Source organism: Topomyia yanbarensis, unplaced genomic scaffold (genome assembly GCF_030247195.1).
Source record: "Topomyia yanbarensis strain Yona2022 unplaced genomic scaffold, ASM3024719v1 HiC_scaffold_164, whole genome shotgun sequence".
Classification (NCBI taxonomy): Eukaryota; Metazoa; Arthropoda; class Insecta; order Diptera; family Culicidae; genus Topomyia; species Topomyia yanbarensis.
This window is the reverse complement of record NW_026683343.1, coordinates 45551-68676: the sequence shown is the minus strand read 5'-3', so window position 1 is coordinate 68676 and position 23126 is coordinate 45551. Positions and strand designations below refer to the sequence as shown.

Sequence of the window (23126 nt, the reverse complement as noted above, 5' to 3'; positions counted from 1 at the left end):
ATTTCTGAGATTTTTTCACATTAGAAAAACTACAAAATATGTATGATTTGCATCACGGAGCAGAAAAATCATTAAAAATAGGGGATTTTGGGGCCAAAATGACCCAGACAAACATATCTTCATTCAAATACCTTTCCTTTCAAGAAAGGTATAAATTTTAATTTTCTGATTGCTACTTCAAAAGTTATAGCATTTAATGCATTTTTCCTCCATATTTTCCCATAACACCAATTTCAAAAAATTTCAAGCGAAGTGGGCGGGGGTCTAAAATTGTCCAAATGATGTGAAATTTGGCATCTGAGCTTACTTTGACATTTGTCACAATATGAGAGGGGGGGGGGGGCCTTTGAGAATTCAAAAAAAAAATTTTTTGCAACGCCCTAATCAGTACTCTGCGACCTGGATACTGGAGCTAATACTAGCCTAATTGGTTTCATTCGTCTAGCGGAGCTCACAGGTAAACGTAAACTGTCTTTGCAGCCATCGACGGTTCGACTGCAAAGCTTCGGTGGTAGCTCAATAAAGGTAATGGGACAAGTAAAAGTTCAAGTGTCGTCGTTTAGATCGCAAAAATCGTCTAATATTGCAAGTCGTGGATGTGGATCATCGTCCGCTACTGTCAGCCAGGGCTTCTCGAGAGCTTGGTTTCGTTAAGTTTTGTGAAGCAGTCGAATTTAGTACGCTGGAACCACGTACTTCGTCAGTAAAATTACTTCATGCTTATCGAGTGGAAGCGCAGCAGATAGTTGACGAACATAAAGAGCTTTTTGAAGGATACGGAAAATTTACGGGAACAGTGATGCTCGAACTTGACGGCAACGTGACACCATCAATCCAACCGCCACGCCGTATACCAATTCCATTGCGCAATGAGCTCAAGAAAGAGCTGGAGTCATTGGAGGAAAGCGGAATCATCGTCAAGGAAGCCAACCACACCGAATGGGTCAGCAATCTGGTCTTAGTACAACGAGGCGGACCGGGTGCAGGCGTACGAATTTGCTTAGATCGGGTGTTATTGAACAAGGCACTGCGTAGACCGAATTTACAATTCACTACACTGGACGAAATTCTACCAGAACTTGGTAAAGCTCGTGTATTTTCAACAATGGACACGAAAAAAGGATTCTGGCACGTGGTTCTAGACGTGGACAGCAGTAAATTAACAACATTCATTCAAATCACAACCACTGTCTAAAGGAACTTCTTCATCGACTCAAAGCAAATAATGTCAAACTAAACCGTTCAAAATTGAATCTTTGCCAGAAATTGATTAGGTACTACGGTCACGTTTTAACCACCCAGGGTCTACGACCGGATGAAACGAAAATAACAGCCATAAAAAACTACCCAACCCCATGTAACAAGAAGGAAATCCACAGATTTGCGGGTATGGTCAGCTACCTGAGCAAGTTCATTCGCAATTTGAGTGTTAATCTCACATGTCTCCGCAAGCTAATCTTGGAAACCGAACCTTGCCAGTGGTCGTCAGCTGAACAGAATGAATTTTAGCAAGTGAAATCGTTTGTATCCGATATAGGCACGTTACAAAACCATTAACCATCGAATGCGATGCCAGCTGCTTTGGATTAGGAGTGACAGTTTTCAAAGAAAACGGTGTCATAGCTTACGCATCAAGAACACTGACATCCACCGAAAGAAACTATGCCCAAATAGAGAAGGAACTCCTGGCAATTGTCTTCGCTTGCACCAAATTTGATCAGATAATCGTAGAGAACCCTCGAGCAATTATCAAAACGGATCACAAACCATTGATAAACGTGTTCAACAAGCCTCTTCATCCATCGCCAAAACGATTGCAACATATGTTATTGAAATTGCAGCTGTATAACTTGACACTGGAATTTGAAACCGTGAAAGATAACGTGGTGGCAGATGCGCTTTCTCGTGCCCCTGTTGTGAATCAGGAGATTTCGGACACGTACGAGAAACTAAATGTATGCACAATACTCGATGAAGTTGCCCAAATTAAAATCAGTAGCTTTCTCAGTGTCTCGGATGCAAGACTCACAGAGATCGCAGAACATACGAATCAGACGATGCAGATCATAACCAAGTTCATCCAACAAGGTTGGCCCAAATCGGTTGACCAAGTACCAGATGGTGTAAAAATTTTCTTCAATCATCGACATGAATTCGCATCACAGGACGGCTTAGTGTTTCGTAATGATCGCATTGTCGTTCCACATACTTTAAGAAGACAGCTTATAGATAATTGTCATGCAAGCCATAACGGAATGGAAGCCACTTTGAGGGTGGCACGAGCTAACTTGTTCTGGCCTGGTATGAGCTCACAGGTTAAGGACGTCGTAAGGCAGTGCGCAGTATGCGCAAAATTCGCCGCATCGCAGGTAAATCCACCGATGAAAACCCATCAGATTTCAATGTATCCTTTCCAGATGGTTTGGTTGAACGTGTTCTTCGCGGACTACAAAGGAATAAAGCATAAATTTCTCGTAACGGTGGATCACTATTCGGATTTTTTTTAGGTCAACGTACTGAAGGACTTAACGCCAGATTCCGTGGTCGCTATCTGCAAAGAAAATTTTGCCCGTCACGGCATTCCTCAACTTGTACTGTCTGACAACGGAACCAATTTCGTTAACCCCAAAATGATTCAATTTGCTGCCGACTGGTGCTTCAAGCAAGACACGTCAGCACCTCATCATCAGCAGGCAAACGGGAAGTCGGAAGCCGCCGTCAAAATTGCAAAATATCTTTTGAAGAAATCCGAGGAAAGTGGGTCGGAATTTTGGTATGCGTTACTTCACTGGCGAAATATCCCGAATAAAATCGGTTCGAGTCCGGTAGCACGCCTATTTTCTCGTTCGACTAGGAGTGGAGTACTAACCAGCGCAAATCGTTTACTCCTAAAGGTGGTAGAAGATGTTCCATCTATGATAGGTACAACGTAAGCGGAACAAGCAGCATTACGATAAAAATATTCGCTACTTACCAGAGCTTCAAGTTGGTGCACCTGTGTATGTACAGCTGGATCCGGCATCATCAAAAATATGGACTCCAGGGACCATAAACAACCGCTTGAATGAACGCTCATACCTAGTAGATGTGGGAGGTAATAAGTATCGGCGAAGTCTTGTACATCTGAAACCGCGAGCATCGCAGCCACAGCATCAGCAAATAATCCATAGAACTCAGCGGGTGGAGAACAACAAAACAATAAAGATTATGACAAAAACACACGTCAAAAAGATTCTACCGATTCAACTAACACACCGGTTGCATTGTTGGATTCGAACAATTTACCGCAGAGTGCGTTTAGTACAGTGAACAGTGATGACAGTGATACGCAAACCAAAAACTAACCAGCTCAGGAAAAGAGTCTTCCCCAAAAAAAAGAGAGACACGCCTGCCGGCCCGTTTGATGGAATACCAACTAAATCTTTAAATTTTATTGAGGGAAGATGTTGCATTATGTAGTGACCCCTCGTATGTTTCCTGCAGTAACATTACATATACACACATCATCATAACCACACAGGTAGTGATTCAAGTAGGAACAGCCAGCCGAATAAGACGCTATCGCACAAAGTTAAAGCTAAATATAAAAGTATAAAATATTCGAACTAGTGTTTTATAACATAACAAAACACAAACAATTACATATTTATATTGTACAAAACATGTTATTTGAATACTGCACTGAAAAAAGTCAAATGGAGTTATCTACTTAACGTTATAGTAAAACGAGTAAGAATTCGTGTAAAAATAGGAATGCTTACTTCAAATGACCATATCTCAGCTGTTTGATAACTGATTCTAATTAATATTTCATTATTGAACAGATAGACTTATTAATTTTCTGCTTCAAGTACTAGATAACATAATTATTCTTAAATATAACACTTATCGTTATTTAGTGACTTTTTTTTAATTGAAAATTATCTGCATCAACTGCGAACAAAGACGTTCGACACGACTATTGAGGAGGAAATTATTACCAAAGCAAAAATCAACAATAACCTATCCTTTCCCGAAGTCAGAGCTCTGACAATCAAACGACCACAAAGCTCAAGCTATGCCAGCACCACCAAAGGAACCACCATGGACGACGAAAGGAACACAACCATAGCCCAGTTGCAAATAAAGCTAGCAACCCTGAAGGAAAGCAAAGCTTAAAGCGCAGATGATAATAAAGATCAGGAGATCGAAATTCCCAAGGAAGACTGTGCCAAGCAGGCCAAACAGCTGCAAGCAGCCTCCACTAAGATAATCAAACTCCGGCAAGCCATCCCCGAGCTTTACAAGCATTAGTCTATTGAAAGAACACCAACGAAAACACTCATACTTGAACGGAAGTCAAAAAGGGAAAGTTGATAGAAGCAGCCCCCGCAGCCGGAATTCCCGTCGGCCCGTTCAGCCTACCGTAGCTTAGAAGGTCCAATAGCCAAAAAGAAAAAGACGCCCGAAAAAGTGGCACGGACAAGACCCAACTCCAAAGCTACCCCCGACATGACTCTGCTTACACTCAATAATGACCCCACTATGTCCTGGCCTCGCTCCAGCTCAACAGCATCATCGGATACTGACAACCCATTGAACATCTCGCAAACGCTCAACCCGGCAGTCAGCAATCAACAAGAGCAATAAAATTCAACAAACAAAACAAAGAACTCTCCCGCGTCAACCCCGACTGGGGACGTTCCGGGTCCTCCCGATGCACCCCCAGCGTCTGTAGGTGCGAATCCGGGCTTTACCCAAACAAGTACTTCTAGACCAAATGCAACAGCACACAACCGACTGCCTCAAAAACCCTTCCAGCCAATACCCACCACACGGCACCCGACTGTCAATCATCGAAACGCAGAACAACGATCACTTGCCCGACGCGCATACCCGACCAAGAGTACACAAAGAACTCAACACTTTGGATTCCACCTCCAATCGACCATACCACAGTGACATCGACCGTTATCCCCGTTACCCAAACCATACAGCCGGATGCTCCTGTCACCCAGTACGGTTCCACTACAGGAGCAGCGATGCGAACGCCACGCATACATGTTCCACTAGTTTGTTAGCAGAATCCGTTTGCTCGGATCCACACGGGGTCAGCAATAACAACAAAATCTACAAAAAGTGCCTCCCTCGCGTCGCCCGGACTCGGGAGGTGTCGGAAACATCCGATGAATCCCTAACGGTTGTCAGCGCGGGAGCCCGTGACGCCTCCGGGCAAGCTCCAGCATCCCTTCACCCTTTCGGACTTATCTGTCGCATTCTCCTTTCTATAGGGTCCTATGGCACACAAACAGCCGCATCAACACCAACCATCAAAGTCATAGAAGAACACATCAAACCCAAAACAACCTGCAACACAACGTTTATACCGTATACCAAAAAAGCCTGCTTTCCCGCGTCGCCGACAACTCGGGAAATGCTGGAGCCCCCGATGAGTCCTCTACGGTTGCCGGTGCGGGGAATCCGGGCCTCCTCGGGTAAGTTCTACCAATCCCGTAACCCAACCGGACCCATCTGTCGCACTCTTCCTCCCTTCATGGTCCTACGGTACAAAATAAGCCGAATTAACGCCAAACTTCAGCGTCATCAAAGAAAGCAGCAGATATCAATCCCCTTATAAATAAACCTGCTCACCGTACAGCAAAAAAAACCACTTCCTTGCGCCACTTCCGACTCGGGAAGTTGCCGGCGCGGGGAACCCGAGTCCCTCCCGTATAAGTTGCCACCATCTCAGCACACACCAGATCCCAATTGCTGTCGTCTTTACCCTTAGTGCAAATCCAAACGGGCCAAATGCTGTCTGAAGACAAAACCGCGAGTGTCTCAACGCCACTCGTCCTATCGATTTCGACAAGGACCAAACGAATGGGACCCAGCAATAGACCGGCGAGGAATCGTAGTCCCAGTCGTAGCTCCGACCCACCATCCAGTGGAACACCAATGGTCTGAGAGCAAACCTAGGTGACCTCCAATGCATGATTACACGCTCAGCCTCCATCTGTCTCGCAATCTAAGAGATTCACATAAAAGGTGATACGGAACCATCACCTTGGCTCGGGTACCGTTACATTTGGGATTCAGCTATAGAGTTGAACCTCTTCCAGACATTCGGCCTAGAAACCAGAGCTGCCGTCCGAGTTGATGAAACTGATCGTACTTACCTTACCGTTCATGCTAGAGCCTTGTTCTCTCTTGCTGTATGCAGAAGCCTGCACTCCACTCGCTGCATTGCTGCTTGTCGCCAGCCTCGCAGTCTTCGAAGGGTCCGAAGGTCGTCCTCTATCTGGTCGATCCACCGTGCTTGCTGTGTGCCCCGTCTTCTTGTTCCTGTAGGGTCGCCCTTGAAAACCATCTTCACCGGGTCGTAGTCCGACATTCTTACGACACGTGTCCAGCCCACCACAAACGTCCTATTTTTGCGGTATGCGCGATGGATGGTTCTTCCAGCAGCTGATGCAACTCATGGTTCATTCGCCTACGCCACGAATTCGTCTTCCATCTGCACGCCACCATAGATGATACGCAACACCTTTCGTTCGAAAACTTCAAAGGCGCGTTGGTCCTCCACGAGCCTAGTCCAGGTCTCGTGGCCGTAGTGGACCACCGGTCTAATCAGTGTCTTGTAGATAATCAACTTCGTGCGACGGCGAATTTTGTTCCTCTGGAGTCCAAAGTAGGGACGATTTCCCGCCAAGATCCGTCTCTGAAGTTCTCTGCTGGTATCGTTGTCGGTGGTTACCAGTGAGCTCAAATACACGAATTCGTCGACCACCTCGATTTCTATCTCGTATTTTCCAAAACCTGATTTTTAAACTTTCACTCTTCCAAATAATTGTACTTTTTCATAAATATAGAAATTCCAAATGATTCCGTTTCTAGACCATTCTTTCAACTTTTAGAATCATTTGATTTTTTTTTTTTCAAATCGGTTCGGATCGGTGAAACCCAACCTCGGGATGGGAGGTTCACATTGTCGTTTCTAGAACCTCATCCTCTCATGAACGTGGTTGCCAGATCGATCAACTTTCCTATAAGATGCACGGTGGTCTTTATGTACATCTCTCAGGCAGTAAACGACGTCGGAAACAAATTGCGGAATATCTTCAAGCAACTGTAGATTCCCTTCCTGCTAATGGGTGACGTCAACTCGCACCACTCAGCGTGAGGCTCATAAAGGTGTTCCGTTCGCGGTAACGCCATCATTGACGCAGTGACGCTAAATGACGGCAGTGTAATCTTTCTCCGGGACCGATCCACAACCACCTTAGACCTAACCATATGGTCTAGCTCCATCGTCGGAGCCTGAGGATGGTCGTGCCTACCCAACAATGCAAACATCTATGTCTCATGGTCGGATCGACGTCGCGATATGCAAAATCATGCATCCTTGGAACGGAGTACCACCAAACCGGGCGGTTCACTGGTGGAACCCAGAAGTAGCGAAGGCAATCAAAAATCGACGAATAGCTCTTCAAGTTCTTAAAAATACCCCTCCCCCCGAACCGTCATCAATGGGATGGATGGGCGGATTTTCGACGACTTAGGAATCAGACTAGGCTGGCCATCTCGAAAGCCAAGGAGGCCAGCTGGGCTCCCTTCCTGGACGGATAAGTTCCGACTCGTCGACAGCGGAACTGTGAAGAATGCCTTAAGTGTCAAAATAAGGCAAAACAGCTTTGCATTAACAATCAACGGTACCACGACAGTTGAATCCTCCGAAATTGCTAAAGAAATCGAAAAACACTTCGCCTTGATCGCAACCCTCAAAACGAAGAGGACCATAGATGCCCCACCCCTACAATATTCACGCCATATGGGAACCAGAATTACAACAAATATTTATCCGGTGTGGAGCTCGCCACTGCGCTAAGTACAGTACAGGGAAATTCTGTCGGACTCGACGATGTCGGCTATCCCCTGTTAAGACATCTACCACCGGTTGCCAAACGAGCGCTACTGGACGGATTCAACAGGATCTGGAGATGCGAGCCTCTAGCGGACAACTGTAGAACCGCGCTCATGATCCCCAGCACGAAGAAATGTGTGGGAACCAGAAGCCCGGATGACTTCTGACCCATCAGTCTCATCCCCTGCATTGGGAAATCAATTAAAAGAATGGTGACTAGAATTCCGTTAACCCTTCTAGAGGAATAGGATCTTCTTTACCGTCGTCAATTCGCAATCCGAAAGTGACTCGGCAGAGGCGTCCACCTAGACTGCCTCGGCGAAATATTAATTGCCATTATAGACACCGCCAAGGCCTACAATTCGATATGGCGCGAAGCAGTGCTCTGTCAGCTGCACCAATGGGGCTACCGCAGGGAACCTTGGCTGCATCATCAAGCAGTACCCCTCAGTGTCCGAAGTTTCAGGAGTGCTGTTGGAGGAAACCATTCAGACCTATTTTGCGAGCAAACGGGGTTCCCCAAGGCACTGGCAGTCGCGCTCTTCCTGGTCAGCATGAACTCCTTCTTCGCAATGCTAATAAAAAAACCTATGGGTGTATGCTTGTAGCTTTATGAAAATTGACACAAAACTTCAAATTGCTATATCTTTCGATTCTACTAATAGATCATTTCGAAATTCACAAAGAAGGTGCTCGGATACTATATTTTCTGTTCATAACGACTCTCTGGGCACACCGTGAAACTCTGATGATCTAAGCTCTACCCATTTCAGATTATTTGGATATCGCGTTCTTTGCAACCATTGGATCACTTTTGCTACTCGCCCTCGCGTCTACCGTCTACGATTCCTGGCTAGCAAAGGATCCCAATCACTATCGGATGCCTTTGAAGGGTACAAGTATGTGGCCATCACCGAGCCGGAAGCTGAAGCTGCTGACTAATCGTGTGCACAATGTTTTCAGAGACTAAGCTGCTGACCGCGTTCTCCCTGAGGCGAAATATCAATCGACTCACATTCAAACTGACTACTGATCCTATCCAGCAGGACCTGCGCTTCCTGGATGCTATCCGTGTGTATTTAATGGCCACCATAACACTCGCTCACGTGATTGCAGCACTGGTGATGACTAGCAGCCAGAATCCGGAAGCGCTGGAGAAGGTAAAAAGCAACGAATGAAATTTGGTTGATGGCAGACATAGTTCTTAATCGTTATGCATTTCAGTTCGGCTCGAACATAGGAACACAAATGTTCCCAACACTCGTCCAACTGGAAGTGGACGTGTTCTTGGCCATCAGTGGTCTTCTGCTAACAGTACACTTCATCAGATATACCGAAAGCAAGCGGTTCAGCATCAAACCATTCTGGATGGGAGTAGTGAATCGGTATCTTCGGTCCTTGCCGGTGTATGCCTTGGTAATTTTGTTCACCACCTCGATCTCCGATCACTTTCAGATGAATCCATCAGCGTACAGAATCATACCGGTGGGTAGGACGATATGCCGGGAGAAGTGGTGGATCAATTTACTGTTTATCCACAATTATTATCGACCCGAAGAGCAGGTGTGTACTTTGAACTACATGATTCTTCAGACAACTTCTTATTATGAAACTAAATGAATGCCTAAACTCCACGATTCATTTTGACGTTAGACTGACAGCGGTCATTGTTATTGATTATGTGAAGATTGCAGATAATTCTAATGTATAATAGACCAGCGTAACAATTTAGCACTGGGTGGAAAAAATGCCTATTTTTATTAATCGGGAGGACCGGACATCAACCCAGATAATGACGCCTACAGAATACCAAGCGATGTAAACACGTGGAGCGCGGTCAACAGAGTGGCGACGCAGATTATGACCGCCTTGCAGCGGAAATGGCGTGATGAACAGCGAACGACGGTTTCGGGAGAGTACAGTCAACGTCCGGGAACTCTTCGCCGAAGTAGGCTAGATCCACCGCCGGAGACTAGTCGAGTAGTACCGAATGCGACAAACCATCAGTATAGGGTCATCGGGGCACCAGTGAACCGGAAGCCACCCTCCAAATGGAATCGCTAGCTCGGCCACGGCATCCAACTGGTCAACGGAGAAAAGAACGCATGTAGAATATTACACAGACGGGGACAGCAAGGGCAGGAGTCTAGGAGCTTAACGACCCTTCCACCTTCCCCCAGACCTTCTGCGAGATAGGGAGTCTTGCTAGGATATGAAGGGGGGGTTGGATTGGGCAGAGCCGGCGGAAAGCGTGGGTAGTATGGGTAGTATTACCCACTCGAAAATAACCGAGTGGGTAATTACCCACTCGAAATTTTGAACAATTTCGAAAAATTTAGATGAGCAACGCATATATCTCGCACTACACACATTTGAAAACATCAAAGTACCACAATTCCATTTGCATAAACGAACGTGATTTAATGTGAATGTAATGTAAGCGTGTGCATTGGGAAAAGGAAAACAATCCTTACTAATGGACCCCTCACCCTATGCTTTCTACCCACTCGGGCGTAAAGTATTTCGCCGCCCCTGGGATTGGGCTCTTCTAAACCCCTAAAAAGCTATAACTCCGACGAAGCGAGTCTGTGCCACTTCTGCCAAGATCCTAACATTCCAGTACTCTAAGATCATCGCAATAAAGACACCCCAGCCCAACCAGAGTGCCAACCGGCAGATCAGGATCGACGCCAGTAACGTCCTGATTATGACATACTGGCCATGGCGAACGTCAACGGACAGGACACGGATATCGAATTGGACGGCGACTTTTGGCTGACAGGTATGGTGTCCTACTCCCTGAGTAAGGAAGGATGATACCGACTTGAAATGGCAAGTGGGCTAACAGCACGGCTGCCTTCGTCCCAACAAAACCCTGGCAGGTTGTTCAAAACTTCTCAACATTTAGTTGGTGGCACTAGGTTCGGTTGGAACATTCCCGATTTTACGCGACCCGGCCTTGAACACTATGAAGGATAGTCTCAACCCTAGCATGACCTCCCTGCTTCATAGATAATCATGGGATCATAAGAGGTGACTATGTACAACGAGTGGAGATAGTGGCCCGGAGTTGGGACCCAATGAAATGGAGAAAAACAACATACGGTACAGGCGCGGCGAACAAGAACAAGCAGTAACAACAGCCAGAGAGAGCAGAGCGGGATGAGTTACACTCCACAGAAGCCAAAAGTAGTGGCAGCGAAGTGCTTGGCGGAGGAGCTCCACAAGTTTGTGGACGCGAGAAACAATGTCTATAAATTAAGGAGATAGTTCTCAGAATCCGAAAGGCGCTAGTGTCTGCCGTGAAGAAGTATGACACGGCAACGCTGAGGACTGACTGATGCAGCTGAACGAGAATTGGCGTCGGCTAAGGCTGCTGTCTTCTCCCTCCCCGAAGCAAAGGAATCCGTGACTCCAAAGAGGGCAAGAACCTCGCCAGTCGGAGAACCAGCCGGCCCAAGAGGCAAACGCGCGAGAACACTCTTACTGCCGAAGTGCAGCATGCCACTCAACAGGGATATAACTGGAGTACCGTTGTAGGTCGGAGGGAGAAACACAAGAAGCAGCAAACGCGGAAGTAGGAGAGAAAAGTGGAGCAGAAGAAAGGAAAAACTCCAGCTCATCAGAAAGCGCCCAAGAAAGAAGCCATACTCATCAAAGCCAATGACGCGACGACGTATGCAGCGCTCCTCAAGAATGTCAGAGATGATCCAGAGCTAAGGGATTTGGAGGACAACGTGGTAAGAACCAGGCCGTACCCAAAAACATGAGACGCACTTCGAGTTGACGGAGGATCCCACGGTTAATAGCTCGATTATGCAGGAAATTTTGGCCAAATCGCTGGGTGAAGAGGCAGAAGTTAAAGCATTAGGGCCGGATACGGTGATTGTATGCAAGGACCTGGATGAGATCACGACGGAAGACCAGCTGAGAGGTGCACAGCAGCAGCAACCTGAGCGAGGTGCCCACGACGATGACGGTTAAAGAAGGGGCACGGAGGAACTCAGACAGCGATGGTTTCGTGTACCGGTAATGTCTGCTTACAAGGCGCTTGAGGTAGGCAAAGTTCGAGATGCGATTGAGAGCCGCACTACGACTGAATCAACAAACAGAGAAATGTTCTAAGTGGTTGGGTTTTAGGCATTTGGCAGTAGCTTGAAAGGGCCCGGCTAGATCAAAAATGTGCTAGAAATGCGGGTAGACGGGTCATCTTGTGAGAGACTGCACGCAGAGCCGGGGCTTCAAATGCTCTTTCTAGAAGATGGTAATGGAGATAACCCAGGTAAATTTGAATCCCTGTGAAACCGCACTGCAACTGCTGTGGCAGTCCACGACAGAAACGATGTGTGACATGATTTTAATTGGAAAGCCGTATCGGGTCCTGCTGATAACGGTAGCTGAGTGAAGGATAGAAAGGGAACGGCTACGATACCCATTCAAGAAGTGGTAGATTGCTCATACGAAGGCTTCGTGATTGCTAAAATCAACGGCGTCTTTGTGCGTAGCTGTTACGCTCCTCAAAGGTGGACAGCGGAGTAGTTCAGCCTAATGCTGGAGCAGTTACTGAGCAGTTGATCGGCCGAAAGCTGGTAGTCATTGGTGGTGACTTCAATGCCTGGGAGTGGGGCAGTAGAGTACCCAGCATCCTGCAGGAAGTTCTAGCAAAATATGATTGTGCAATGAAGGTTCCGTTAGCACATTTCAGAGAGACGCGATGGAGTCTATCATCGACGTCGCATTCTGTAATCCTTCACTGACGGCAAACATAGACAGGAGAGTATGCGAGCAGTATACCCATGCCGACCATCAGGCGATTTGCTACCATATCAGCTATCGGAACTCTGATGTAGCACGGCGAAGGATGACCGGCGAGCGAAAATGGAAGACGAAAGCCTTCAACATAGTCCTCTCAGTTGAGGCACTTCGGCCGGACAGCGGGACCGAGAACGTCAATGCAGCCCATCTAACACGAACGATTGTGATGGCTTGTGACGCCACAATGCCGCGAAAACTGAAGTCACGCAATAGACGGCGTCTAGCTTACTGGTGGAACGATATACTCAGATCGATGCGCGCTGCTTCTGTTAGATCCAGAAGGCGGGCTTCGAGAGCAATGTCGGAGCAGGTACAGCGAAGCACAAGGCAGCGTTTCTGAAAGCTAGGGATACTTTAAAACGGAAGATCAAGCTTAGCAAGTCAGTCGGCCACAAGGAGCTGAGCCGAGAAAAAGACGCCAATCTCGAGTCGTGAAGGCTTCGTCCACGCCAAGCGAAATGTGCCCGAAAAAGCTGAAGATAATCGTTGAGGGTCTCTTCCCGAAACACGATCCATCTACATGGCCAACGACACAGTACGGTAAAGAAGAAGGAGCAAACACGGACGATCGGCAAATGACTAACGATGAGCTCGCAGAAGCATCGAAGCGCCTTAAACCAAAGGAAGCCCCCAGTCCGCAATGAATACCAAACGTTGTGCTGAAAGCTGTGATCTGGTATACCCGGACATGTTTAGGATGGTGCTGCCGAAGTGTCCAAATGAAGGTAACTTCCCCGAAACACGGAAGGTACAGAAGCTGGTGCTGCTGCCAAATTCAGGGAAGCCACCGGACAATCCGGCCTCGTATAAACCTATATGATTGCTGGATACACTCCGAAAACTTCTAGAAAGAATTATTATCAATAGGTCTATGGAATGCTCGGAGGACGAGCGCGAACTGTCTAAGACGCAGTTCAGATTCCGCAAAAGAATATCGAAAGTGGAGGCAATTTGGACAGTGCGCAAGAGTTCGGAGAAGGCATCTAAACGGAAGCGAAGACGAGATCGATACTGCGCTATGGTAACGATAGATAGGTAACGATAGGTGGAAAGCCATTGCTACAGCACTGCACAGAATGAGGGTTCCCGACTATCTATGGCAGATCCTGAAGAGCTACTTTCACGGCAGAGTGGTGCTGTACGAGACTAACGAAGGGCAGAAGTCAATGCGAGTGACAGCGGGTTAACCCTGAGGCTCCATTCTTGGTACAACTCTTTGGAATGGGACCTCATGAAGTCCTAACACAGCACCTGCTCAGGAAAGTGAAAATCGTGGGTTTCACGAACGACGTGTCACCAACGGTGATGGGCGAGACACTTGAAAAAGTGGAGGTATCGGTGACGGAGACAATAGATGCGATCGAGAACTGGATGAACGGGATCAAGCTGCAAATAGCTCACCACAAGACGGAGCTGTTGTTGGTCAGCCACTGCAAAGGGACCATTCATAAATTACGTAACGCTTTTAGGGGGGAGGGGGGGTACGACAAGATGTGACAAGTTGTGACATAGGCGGGAGGGGGTGTTAACTAGATCGTTACGTAACATGTTTCCATCGAAGAAAAAAAATTTTTTCTTGGAATTTGTTACGTAACAGGGGAGGGGGGGATGGAAAAATTTGTGACAATTTGTTACATAGGGGGAGGGGGGAGTCAATTTTGGGCAATTTTTGCGTTACGTAATTTATGAATGGTCCCAAAGCGGTTCAGCTGATGCAGATCGTCGGAGGGCACGTGATTGCATTTACGCGTACACTGATAATCGATGACCGGTTGAGCTTCAACAATCACGTCGACTACGCCTACGAAATGCCGGCGAAGGCAACGAACGCAATAGCGAGGACCATGCCAAACATCGGCGGTCCTAAAAGCAGCACGATACGTCTCTTATCTAGTGTATCGCCATCGATACTGCGATGTGGAGTTCCTGCCTAGGATGCGGCGCTGAAAACCAAGCGGAACCACGAAAATCTGCATAGGACGTTTCAGTTAATGGCCGTATGAGTCTCAAGCGCATTCAGAACAATATCGTTGGAGGTAGTAGGCGCTATCGCCGGGATGATCCCCATCTGCATCACCTTGGCAGAGGATATCGAGTGCTAGAACCGGAGAAACACCAGAAACGTGTGGAAGATGATGAAAATAAATTCGATGGCGAGGTGGCAGCAGGAATGGGAAAATACGGAGAAAGAAAAGCATCCCAAACCTGTCGCAGCCATGGTCCGATAGGAACCTCACATGGAAGTATGTCCATCGGTTCGGGCACGCAATGTAACCGTTAGGCCTGGAGTTTGAAAACATCGAGGAGACACCGGAGCATACTCACCTTACCGTTCAGGCTAGAGCCTTGCCTCTTGCTGTATGCAGAAGCTGTATGTACTCGGTCCATTGCTGCTTGTCGCCAGCCTCGCAGTCTTCGAAGGGTCCGTAGGTCGTCTTCTATCTGGTCGATCCACCGTGCTCGCTGTGCGCCCCGTTTTCTTGTTCCTATAGGGTCGCCCTCAAGAATCATCTTCACGTCTGACATTCTTACGAGGTGTCCAGCCCACCACAAACGTTCTATTTTTGCAGTATGCGCGATGGATGGTTCTTCCAGCAGCTGATGCAACTCATGGTTCATTCGCCCACGCCACATTTCGTCTTCCATCTGCACGCTACCATAGATGGTACACAACACCTTTCGTTCGAAAACTTCAAGGGCGCGTTGGTCCTCCACGAGCATAGTCCAGGTCTTGTGGCCGTAGAGGACCACCGGTCTAATCAGCGTCTTGTAGATAAGCAACTTCGCGCGGCGGCGAATTTTGTTCCACCGGAGCGTCCTCCGGAGTCCAAAGTAGGCACGATTTCCTGCCAAGATCCGTCTCTGAATTTCTCTGCTGGTATCATTGTCGGTGGTTACCAGTGAGCCCAAATACACGAATTCGTCGACCATCTCGATTTCGTCACCGTCAATCCGAACTCGGGATGGGAGGTTCACATTGTCATCTCTAGAACCTCTTCCTCTCATGTATTTTGTCTTCGAAACGTTGATGGCAAGTCCAATCCTGCTGGCTTCAGCTTTCAGTCTGATGTACGGTTCCGACATCGCCTCAAAGTTCCGTGCCATTACGCCAATGTCATCGGCGAAGCTAAGAAGCTGGACGTTGAACAGCAGGCACGATAGACCATCACCTTGCCTCAACCCTCTTCGAGATTCAAAGGGATGGAACAACAAAGGGACATCACCCGATCCATCGTCGCTTTGACTAATCGTGTTATCTTAACGGCAAAACCGTACTCGTGCATTATCTGCCATAGCTGATCTCGATCGATTGCGTCATACGCGGATTTGAAATCGATGAACAAATGATATGGTGGCACGTTGTATTCGCGGCACTTCTGCAGAATGAATATTTGGTCCGTGGTGGCGCGGCAACCCATGAATCCCGCTTGGTAGTGCCCCACGAACTCCCTTGCAAATCGTGACAATCGGCGGTAAAGAATTTTGGAGAGGATCTTGTAGGCGGCGCTAAGTAGTGGTATCACGCGGTAGTTGCAGCAATCCAACTTGTCACCCTTTTTGTAGATTGGGCTACCGACACCCTCCGCCGGAAGAATCTCCTTTTCCCAAATTTTGGCGATTACCTAGTGCAGCGCTCTAGCCAGTGTTTCACGACCGTATTTTAATAGCTTGCTGGGTAGTTGATCTACACCGGCAGCTTTGTTGTTTTTCAGCCGACCGATCTCCTCCTTGACTTCTTGGAGATCAGAGATCGTCTTCCGCGCGTGCTCCAAGATCCGTTGCCATACCGCCTTCGTCCTCTGCTGATTCACCGTTGAGATGCTCGTCATAGTACTGCTTCCACCTGTCAATCACCTCACACTCGTTCGTAAAAAGGTTGCCGTCTAAGTCCCTGCACATATCGGCTTACGGAACGTAGCCTTTGCGCGAACTGTTTAGCTTCTCGTAGAACTTCCGTGTGTCGTTTACGCGGTACAGTTGCTCCATCGCTTCGCGATCTCGTTCCTCCTGTTGGCGCTTCTTTCTCCGGAGGAACGCGATTTGCCTGTTCCGTGCTTGTTTGTATCGCTCCATATTCTGTCTCGTTCCGTGCTGCAGCATCCTCGCCCATGCTGCATTCTTCTCCTCCATAAACTGCTTACATTCGTTATCGAACCAGTCGTTTCCTCGATTCGGAATTGCTGTACCTAGTGCCGCTATAGCAGTACTTCCTATGCCGGAACGGATCTCCCTCCAGCTATCTTCAAGAGTAGCTGCGCTCAGCTGTTCTTCCGTGGGTAGTGCTGCTTCCAGCCGCTGTGCGAAGTGTTGGGCAACCCCGGCGTCCCGAAGTTGCGCGATGTTGGGCCTTGGCGTCCGACTAAGACGAGTGTTGTACACCGTCCAGAGTTTTAAGCGCATGCTTACTGCAACTAGGTAATGGTCCGAATCTATATTCGCACTGCGGTAGGTACGAACGTTGGTGATATCAGAGAAGAATCGACCGTCGATTAGAACGTAATCGATTTGGTTTTCGGTGCGTTGGTCAGGTGATCTCCAGGTGGCTTTATGGATATCTCTGCGGGGGAATAAGGTACTTCGGACTACCATGCCACGGGAGGCTGCGAAGTTCACGCATCGTTGGCCCCTTGTCATTCGATACGGTGTGTGAGTTGCTTGGCCCGAATTCCGGTCTAAACATTACCTCCCGTCCTACCTGAGCATTCACATCACCGATGACGATTTTCACGTCCCGTTGCGAATAGCCGTCGTACACCTCATCCAGCTTTGCGTAGAACGCTTCCTTCTCGTCATCGGGTCTCCCATCGTGTGGGCAGTGTGGGTGGGTAGTGATGCTGTAGTTGAAGAAATGGCCTTTGATCCTCAACTTACAGTCCATCCAATCACGCGTTGACGCAGACACCGGAGCATGTGGTCTTCGAATGTCAGAGATTCGAAGCGATACGCAAGAAGACGCTTGAAACGGGAAGACTGGACATCAACCAGGTTAATATCTACAGAATACCAAGCGATGTAAAAACGTGGAACGCGGTCAACAGAGTGGTGACGCAGATCATGACCGCCTTGCAGCGGAAATGGTCTGATGAACAGCGTGTAAACTGCGACAGAGTATGGGTCGTCGGAATACCAGCGAACCGGGCAGCATTCTGCACTGGTAATCGCCGGGCCAACCATGGCACCCTACCGGTTGGCCCAAGAGAACTATAGCGGAAACCAAACAAGAATCAGTAACGGGAGAAGTTCTTTCGCCGGGGAACTTTCCGTCGGTGTAAGCTAGATTTACCTTCGGGGACTAGACTGAGTCGGACGCGACGAGACACCACCAGTCACGGGTCGCCGGGGCACCAGCGAACCGGACGCCCTACTCCACCGAAATCACTGGTTGGCTCGGTTTCGGGAGAATTTCTTTCGTCGGAGAATTCTCTTCCCCGAAGTAATGCCGTAATGTAGTGCCCGGGAGTAATCAGGTTCCGGGCAAGAGTAGTCTTTTTAGCGGATCAGGGTAGCTTCCCAAACCTGTTTCTTGAGTTTTTTTATTTCGATTATAGAGGTTTTAACCTTATGGTCATTCGCCTCTTCGGGTTAGAAAAACTCTTATGAAAAATTTCTAATCCTTTGTGCAGGGTCGGGACTCGAACCCGGGTGCGCTGCGTACAAGGCAATCGATTTACCAACTACGCCACGCCTACCTCGTTTTTTGAGTTAGTTTTTATACATTTTTTCTGCTCAGTGTATTTTTTGACATTTTTTTGCTCTCTAAAACACACACACACATAGAAACACACTGAATTAATTTAAAACCTGATTTTCTTGGAATATTCCCTTCTTTGACAAGGTCCGATTGCGCCAATAATAGTTTTTTGATCTAAATGATCGTCTTTTTTCCTTCTACATTCCATACACAGTTTTCAACTAGCTGATAAAACACTGACAATATGTCAGTTTCGTGTATTCATTCAGTGTACCATTATAGAGCGGTGTGTGTTTGATTTTGCTAGTCGCATGTTTACATCAGTTATTTCATGCTTTCTAATAGCCAGTTTTGCAGTTTTTACATCCGCGACACTTATGTACCATGAGTGTAGCTGTCTATGGAACATTTCATAATGATGATAATAAAGGAAAAACCTGTTTTAATCCACCTAGAGGTGCAATTGTGCCTTTCTCATTTCTCCAAACTATGATTTAATAGCTGGTTCGTACAATATAACTTTATGGAAATGTCTTTCATTCTTATTACACTTGGTAAGTATATATAAGAGCACCTTTTTGCATTCATCGCGGTATCGGTTTGAATCGGAGTTTTCTATGTGATCGACCTCCACAACCCGTAACTCCGGTGCTGGAAGTCGGATGGAGATGGAATTTAATATCAGTTTCTGGGGACGCAACACCTTTCATTTGAGACTAAGTTGAGCAAATCTAGCCATTTTCGAGAAACCAATATAACCGTTATTCTGACTTTGGATGCTTCCGGATCCGTCGATGGTGGCCAGTGTGGCCAAAGAGACTTTGAATGACTGTTGGGGACCTAGATCTACAAATTCAACAGTTGTGTTTACATTTTGGAAAAAATCACCTTTTTACATTCATCGCAGAATTCGTTAGAATCGGGATTTGCTGCGTGATCGTACGTATCACCCTGTAATTCAGAAACCAGAACTCGGATCCACACAAAATTCAACAGCAGCTGATGGACCTTTCATTTAAAATTAAGTTTGTCAAAATCGGTTCAGAAAATTCCGAGAAACCGATTTGGAAAAATCAACAAATATTGTTTTGTAACCATACTCTTCAACTCGTAATTCGGAACAAGATGTCGGTTGAAAATGAAATTCAATAGCAACCTATGGGAATATTATACCTTTCATTTGAATCTTAGTTTGTAAAAATCGGTTCAGCCATCTCCGAGTAACCGATGTGGACATTTTGTTAACAAATCCGCACATACACACACATACATACACACATACACATACACACATACATACATACACACATACATACACACAGATATTTTGCGATCCCGGCGAACTGAGTCGAATGTTATATGAGACTCGGCCCTCCGGGCCCCGGTTAGAAAATCGGTTTTTGAAGCAATTGCATAACCTTTCTATATGAGAAAGACAAAAGAATAATATTTAATTAGCTTAATAAGCATGAGTTCAATGTTATCTTCATATGATTATAATTTGCAAAGGTTGGTGGAATGCGTTTGAACGTGTAGGGAATGGGGGTTTAGTAGAGTGGGTGTGGAGGATGCGTCAGAAATCCTTCATCTTATTTCGGTATACGGGGTGGATGAAGGAAATCTGGGCGTGAGGGTGATCCAAGAAGAGGGGAGTGATGAAGGAGGGAGGTGTAAGGGCAAAGTGGGGAGGGGGGGGAAGGGGCGGCTACGCAATACTCAACTGCATATTTTGCCTTCCATTTGAGACTTGGTTTGAGAAAATCGGTTCAGTCATCACCGATGAACCGATGTGACTTTAATTGTGGAATATGCCCGGAATTCCGGACTTCCGGAATCGTCGATAGTGGACAATATATTCAAAGAATGTTTGATTGGCAATCAGTGATCTAGATCTACGATTAGAAGTAATTTGGTGACCATTTCAATAGTTTTTAGCCTCTGAGGTATTACGATTGTACCGATTTATATGGGAAATTCCAGTGTATCCTTACTAACACCCCTGTAACTCCGGAAGCAAGAGTCAGAACCGAATGAAATTCAGCAGCAGTCAATGGCATTACTGTATCTTTCATTTGAAATTAAGTTCGTAAAAATCGGTAGAGAATTCGTTGTGGAATGGGTGTGATATTAGCTTAGGAACTTGGCGGGTTCCCCGAGGGCGTCATGAACCGTCATAGGTGGCCAATGTGGTCAAAGCTGCTTTGATTGATCATTAGTGATCCAGACCCGCAAACTAGAGTAATGTTACATCAATTTTAATATGTTTTACATCATTTGAACACCATGGTGGTACCAGTTTATATGGGAATTTGCTGTGTGACCGCACTCTTCAACCCGTAACTCCGGAACCGGAAGTCGGATCAACTAAAAATTCAATAGCAGCTTATGGGAGCGTTATACCTTTCATATGAAACTAAGTTTGCGAAAATCGGTTCAGCCATCTCTGAGAAAATTGTGTGAGTTTAAATGACACACACACACATACACACACACATACACACACACATACATACACACACACAGACATTTGCCGATCTCGACGAACTGAATCGAATGGTGTATGATACTCGGCCCTCCGGGCCTCGGTTAAAAAGTCGATTTTTACAGTGATTGTATAGCCTTTCTTTATATGAGAAAGGCAAAAATGACAGTTCAGTGAACTTGTTTACAAGGTCTTAATATTTTTAAAGCGATTCGAATTATGCTTCTCGCACTGGAGTCGAATAAAAAACTTCTAAGCCCATGTAAACAAGCTCTCTGAACTGTCAAAAATTGAGGTTAAACATTTTCATGCACTGTTCTATAGTTCAAATAGTGAGACAAGTGAGGTCTAAATTTAGCATACCGCAGATGGCTTCCAAGCAATTAAATAATCTTCTTGTATGCAATTCAACAACTTGTTACCATAGTTGGACAACTCAGTATGCTGTGCGTTAATGATTTTCGTTTCTTTACCAGTGTCTATTGCATACATGGTACATGGCGGCTGATATCCAACTGTTCATCGTCGGGCTGACGATGCTAATGGTGCTGTGGAAGTAACTCATTTCCTTTCAGAATCGAGAATACTAATTATCTTCTAGCGAATTTCAGATGCAATAGTCTGCTGCGACCAATGATATATTTTCTTCTTGTGGTCGGATTCATTCTACCGATGGTGAACGTGTACTACAACTCAATGGACGCCATCATGCTAATAAATATGAAGTAATCTTCAGCTGTAATTGATGTACATTCTCCAAACTACATGTCTGTATTGTTTCAAGGTCAATAGCATTTCTGCTGTGGTACGATGAATGGTTGACGCGAACCTACCAAGCGACGGAAACGCACTGCCTGTGTTACTTTGGTGGGTTGTTAGTAGGGATCATCTATCACAAAATGCAAAAGGATGACCAGCTACTGGCAAAATCAAAGGTAACTAAAAATCGATCTATGACACAAATCTATCCTTGAAGTTTCTTTTTCGAACCAGCTGTATACAATGCTTCAGTATATCACAGTGCCGATGCTGGTCTTAGTTTGCCTACCGGGTCCACTTTTCCACCTATTCAACTTTAGCAAACCTTCCGTGTGGATGTCCATATACGCCGGAGTTGTTCGACTGATCGCAACTAGCTTTGTGAGCGTTGGATTCTTGCTGCTCATGTTTGCCCAGCCGGGTAGCTTTTTTGGGAAACTTCGGATGTCCAATCTGCTGCAGAATGCATTCTATAGGGTACTCAGTAGGCTGAGCATTGGCTTCTACTTGATCCACTTAATTGTAATGGCAGCGATTGTCGGTACCCATCATGAAGCTATGAGGATATCGGTTGGGCTGGTGGTAAGCTGATTTATATGTGTGTGTATGTGTGGAATCAAGTAATACTACTGATTTGGTATTCTATTCGTTGTAGATCATCGTGTATTGTTCAACTGTGTTAATCACCTTACCTCTAGCGCTAATGGCATACATTTTGGTGGAAAAACCTTTCGATATTATATTTAAACATCTGTTGGGCGGTGGAACGAGAGAGGAAGAGAAAAATGATGCGATAATCTCACGAACTATATGCAGCAATCACACTGACATTCCCAAACAGTTAAACATCATTCCCGAGCATTCTCTTGAGATACGAAATAAGCTTAAAGAGTAAAGGATGGACTGTCATCAACCAATATCGCAATAAAATACCTACTATTGGTGATGGGACTAAATGCTCCCCTTTCGCCAGTGTTTCCGAATAATTCGAGATGCGTGCCATTCGGAGCCATTATTTTTCGAAGGTGTCGTCTCATCAGTATTGCTGTACCTGGAGACTCGTAGATAGCTTAGTAATTGAAGATGGATATGTAAGCTTCTACGGTACTTTGAAGTAGATGGCGATACAATAAAATGTCAAAGAAAGTGTAACAATACTTCCCCTCAGTCAGGTAGCAATTTTCAGATTTTTTTTAATTGTTTATAAAGGAGTTGGATCGCACCAACCATTGACGACGAAGCAAATTTTTACTCTTCTGTTATATTTCTTCGAAAGTATTTTGTATTTTCGAAATTGGAAATATGAACCTAAAAACGCACATCAATACAAAATATACTGAATTTGGGGACAAGCAAAACAGGCAGCAGAGCTAAATGTCGCGCCGATAGCTTTCGATACATTTACGATGGCTATAGTTAGGTACCAAGCTTTTGCTGGCGGAAAGGATAAGAAAAGACGAATTTAAAAGCAAGCA

The 23126-nt window shown here is 46.2% G+C and overlaps 1 protein-coding gene across 1 annotated transcript in view; it reads left to right on the top strand.

The window, feature by feature from the left end:
* The window catches only part of LOC131694820 (nose resistant to fluoxetine protein 6-like), a 28341-nt gene extending 5481 nt beyond the window's left edge, over nucleotides 1-22860 (top strand). Inside the window, exons 5-12 of the mRNA XM_058983322.1 lie at nucleotides 8677-8802; nucleotides 8867-9063; nucleotides 9128-9466; nucleotides 21369-21448; nucleotides 21504-21617; nucleotides 21677-21827; nucleotides 21886-22233; nucleotides 22307-22860. Coding sequence (XP_058839305.1) covers nucleotides 8677-8802; nucleotides 8867-9063; nucleotides 9128-9466; nucleotides 21369-21448; nucleotides 21504-21617; nucleotides 21677-21827; nucleotides 21886-22233; nucleotides 22307-22546 — 1595 coding nt within the window. The 3' untranslated portion in view covers nucleotides 22547-22860. The remainder of the gene's footprint in view (nucleotides 1-8676; nucleotides 8803-8866; nucleotides 9064-9127; nucleotides 9467-21368; nucleotides 21449-21503; nucleotides 21618-21676; nucleotides 21828-21885; nucleotides 22234-22306) is intronic.
* Nucleotides 22861-23126: the final 266 nt, after the last annotated feature.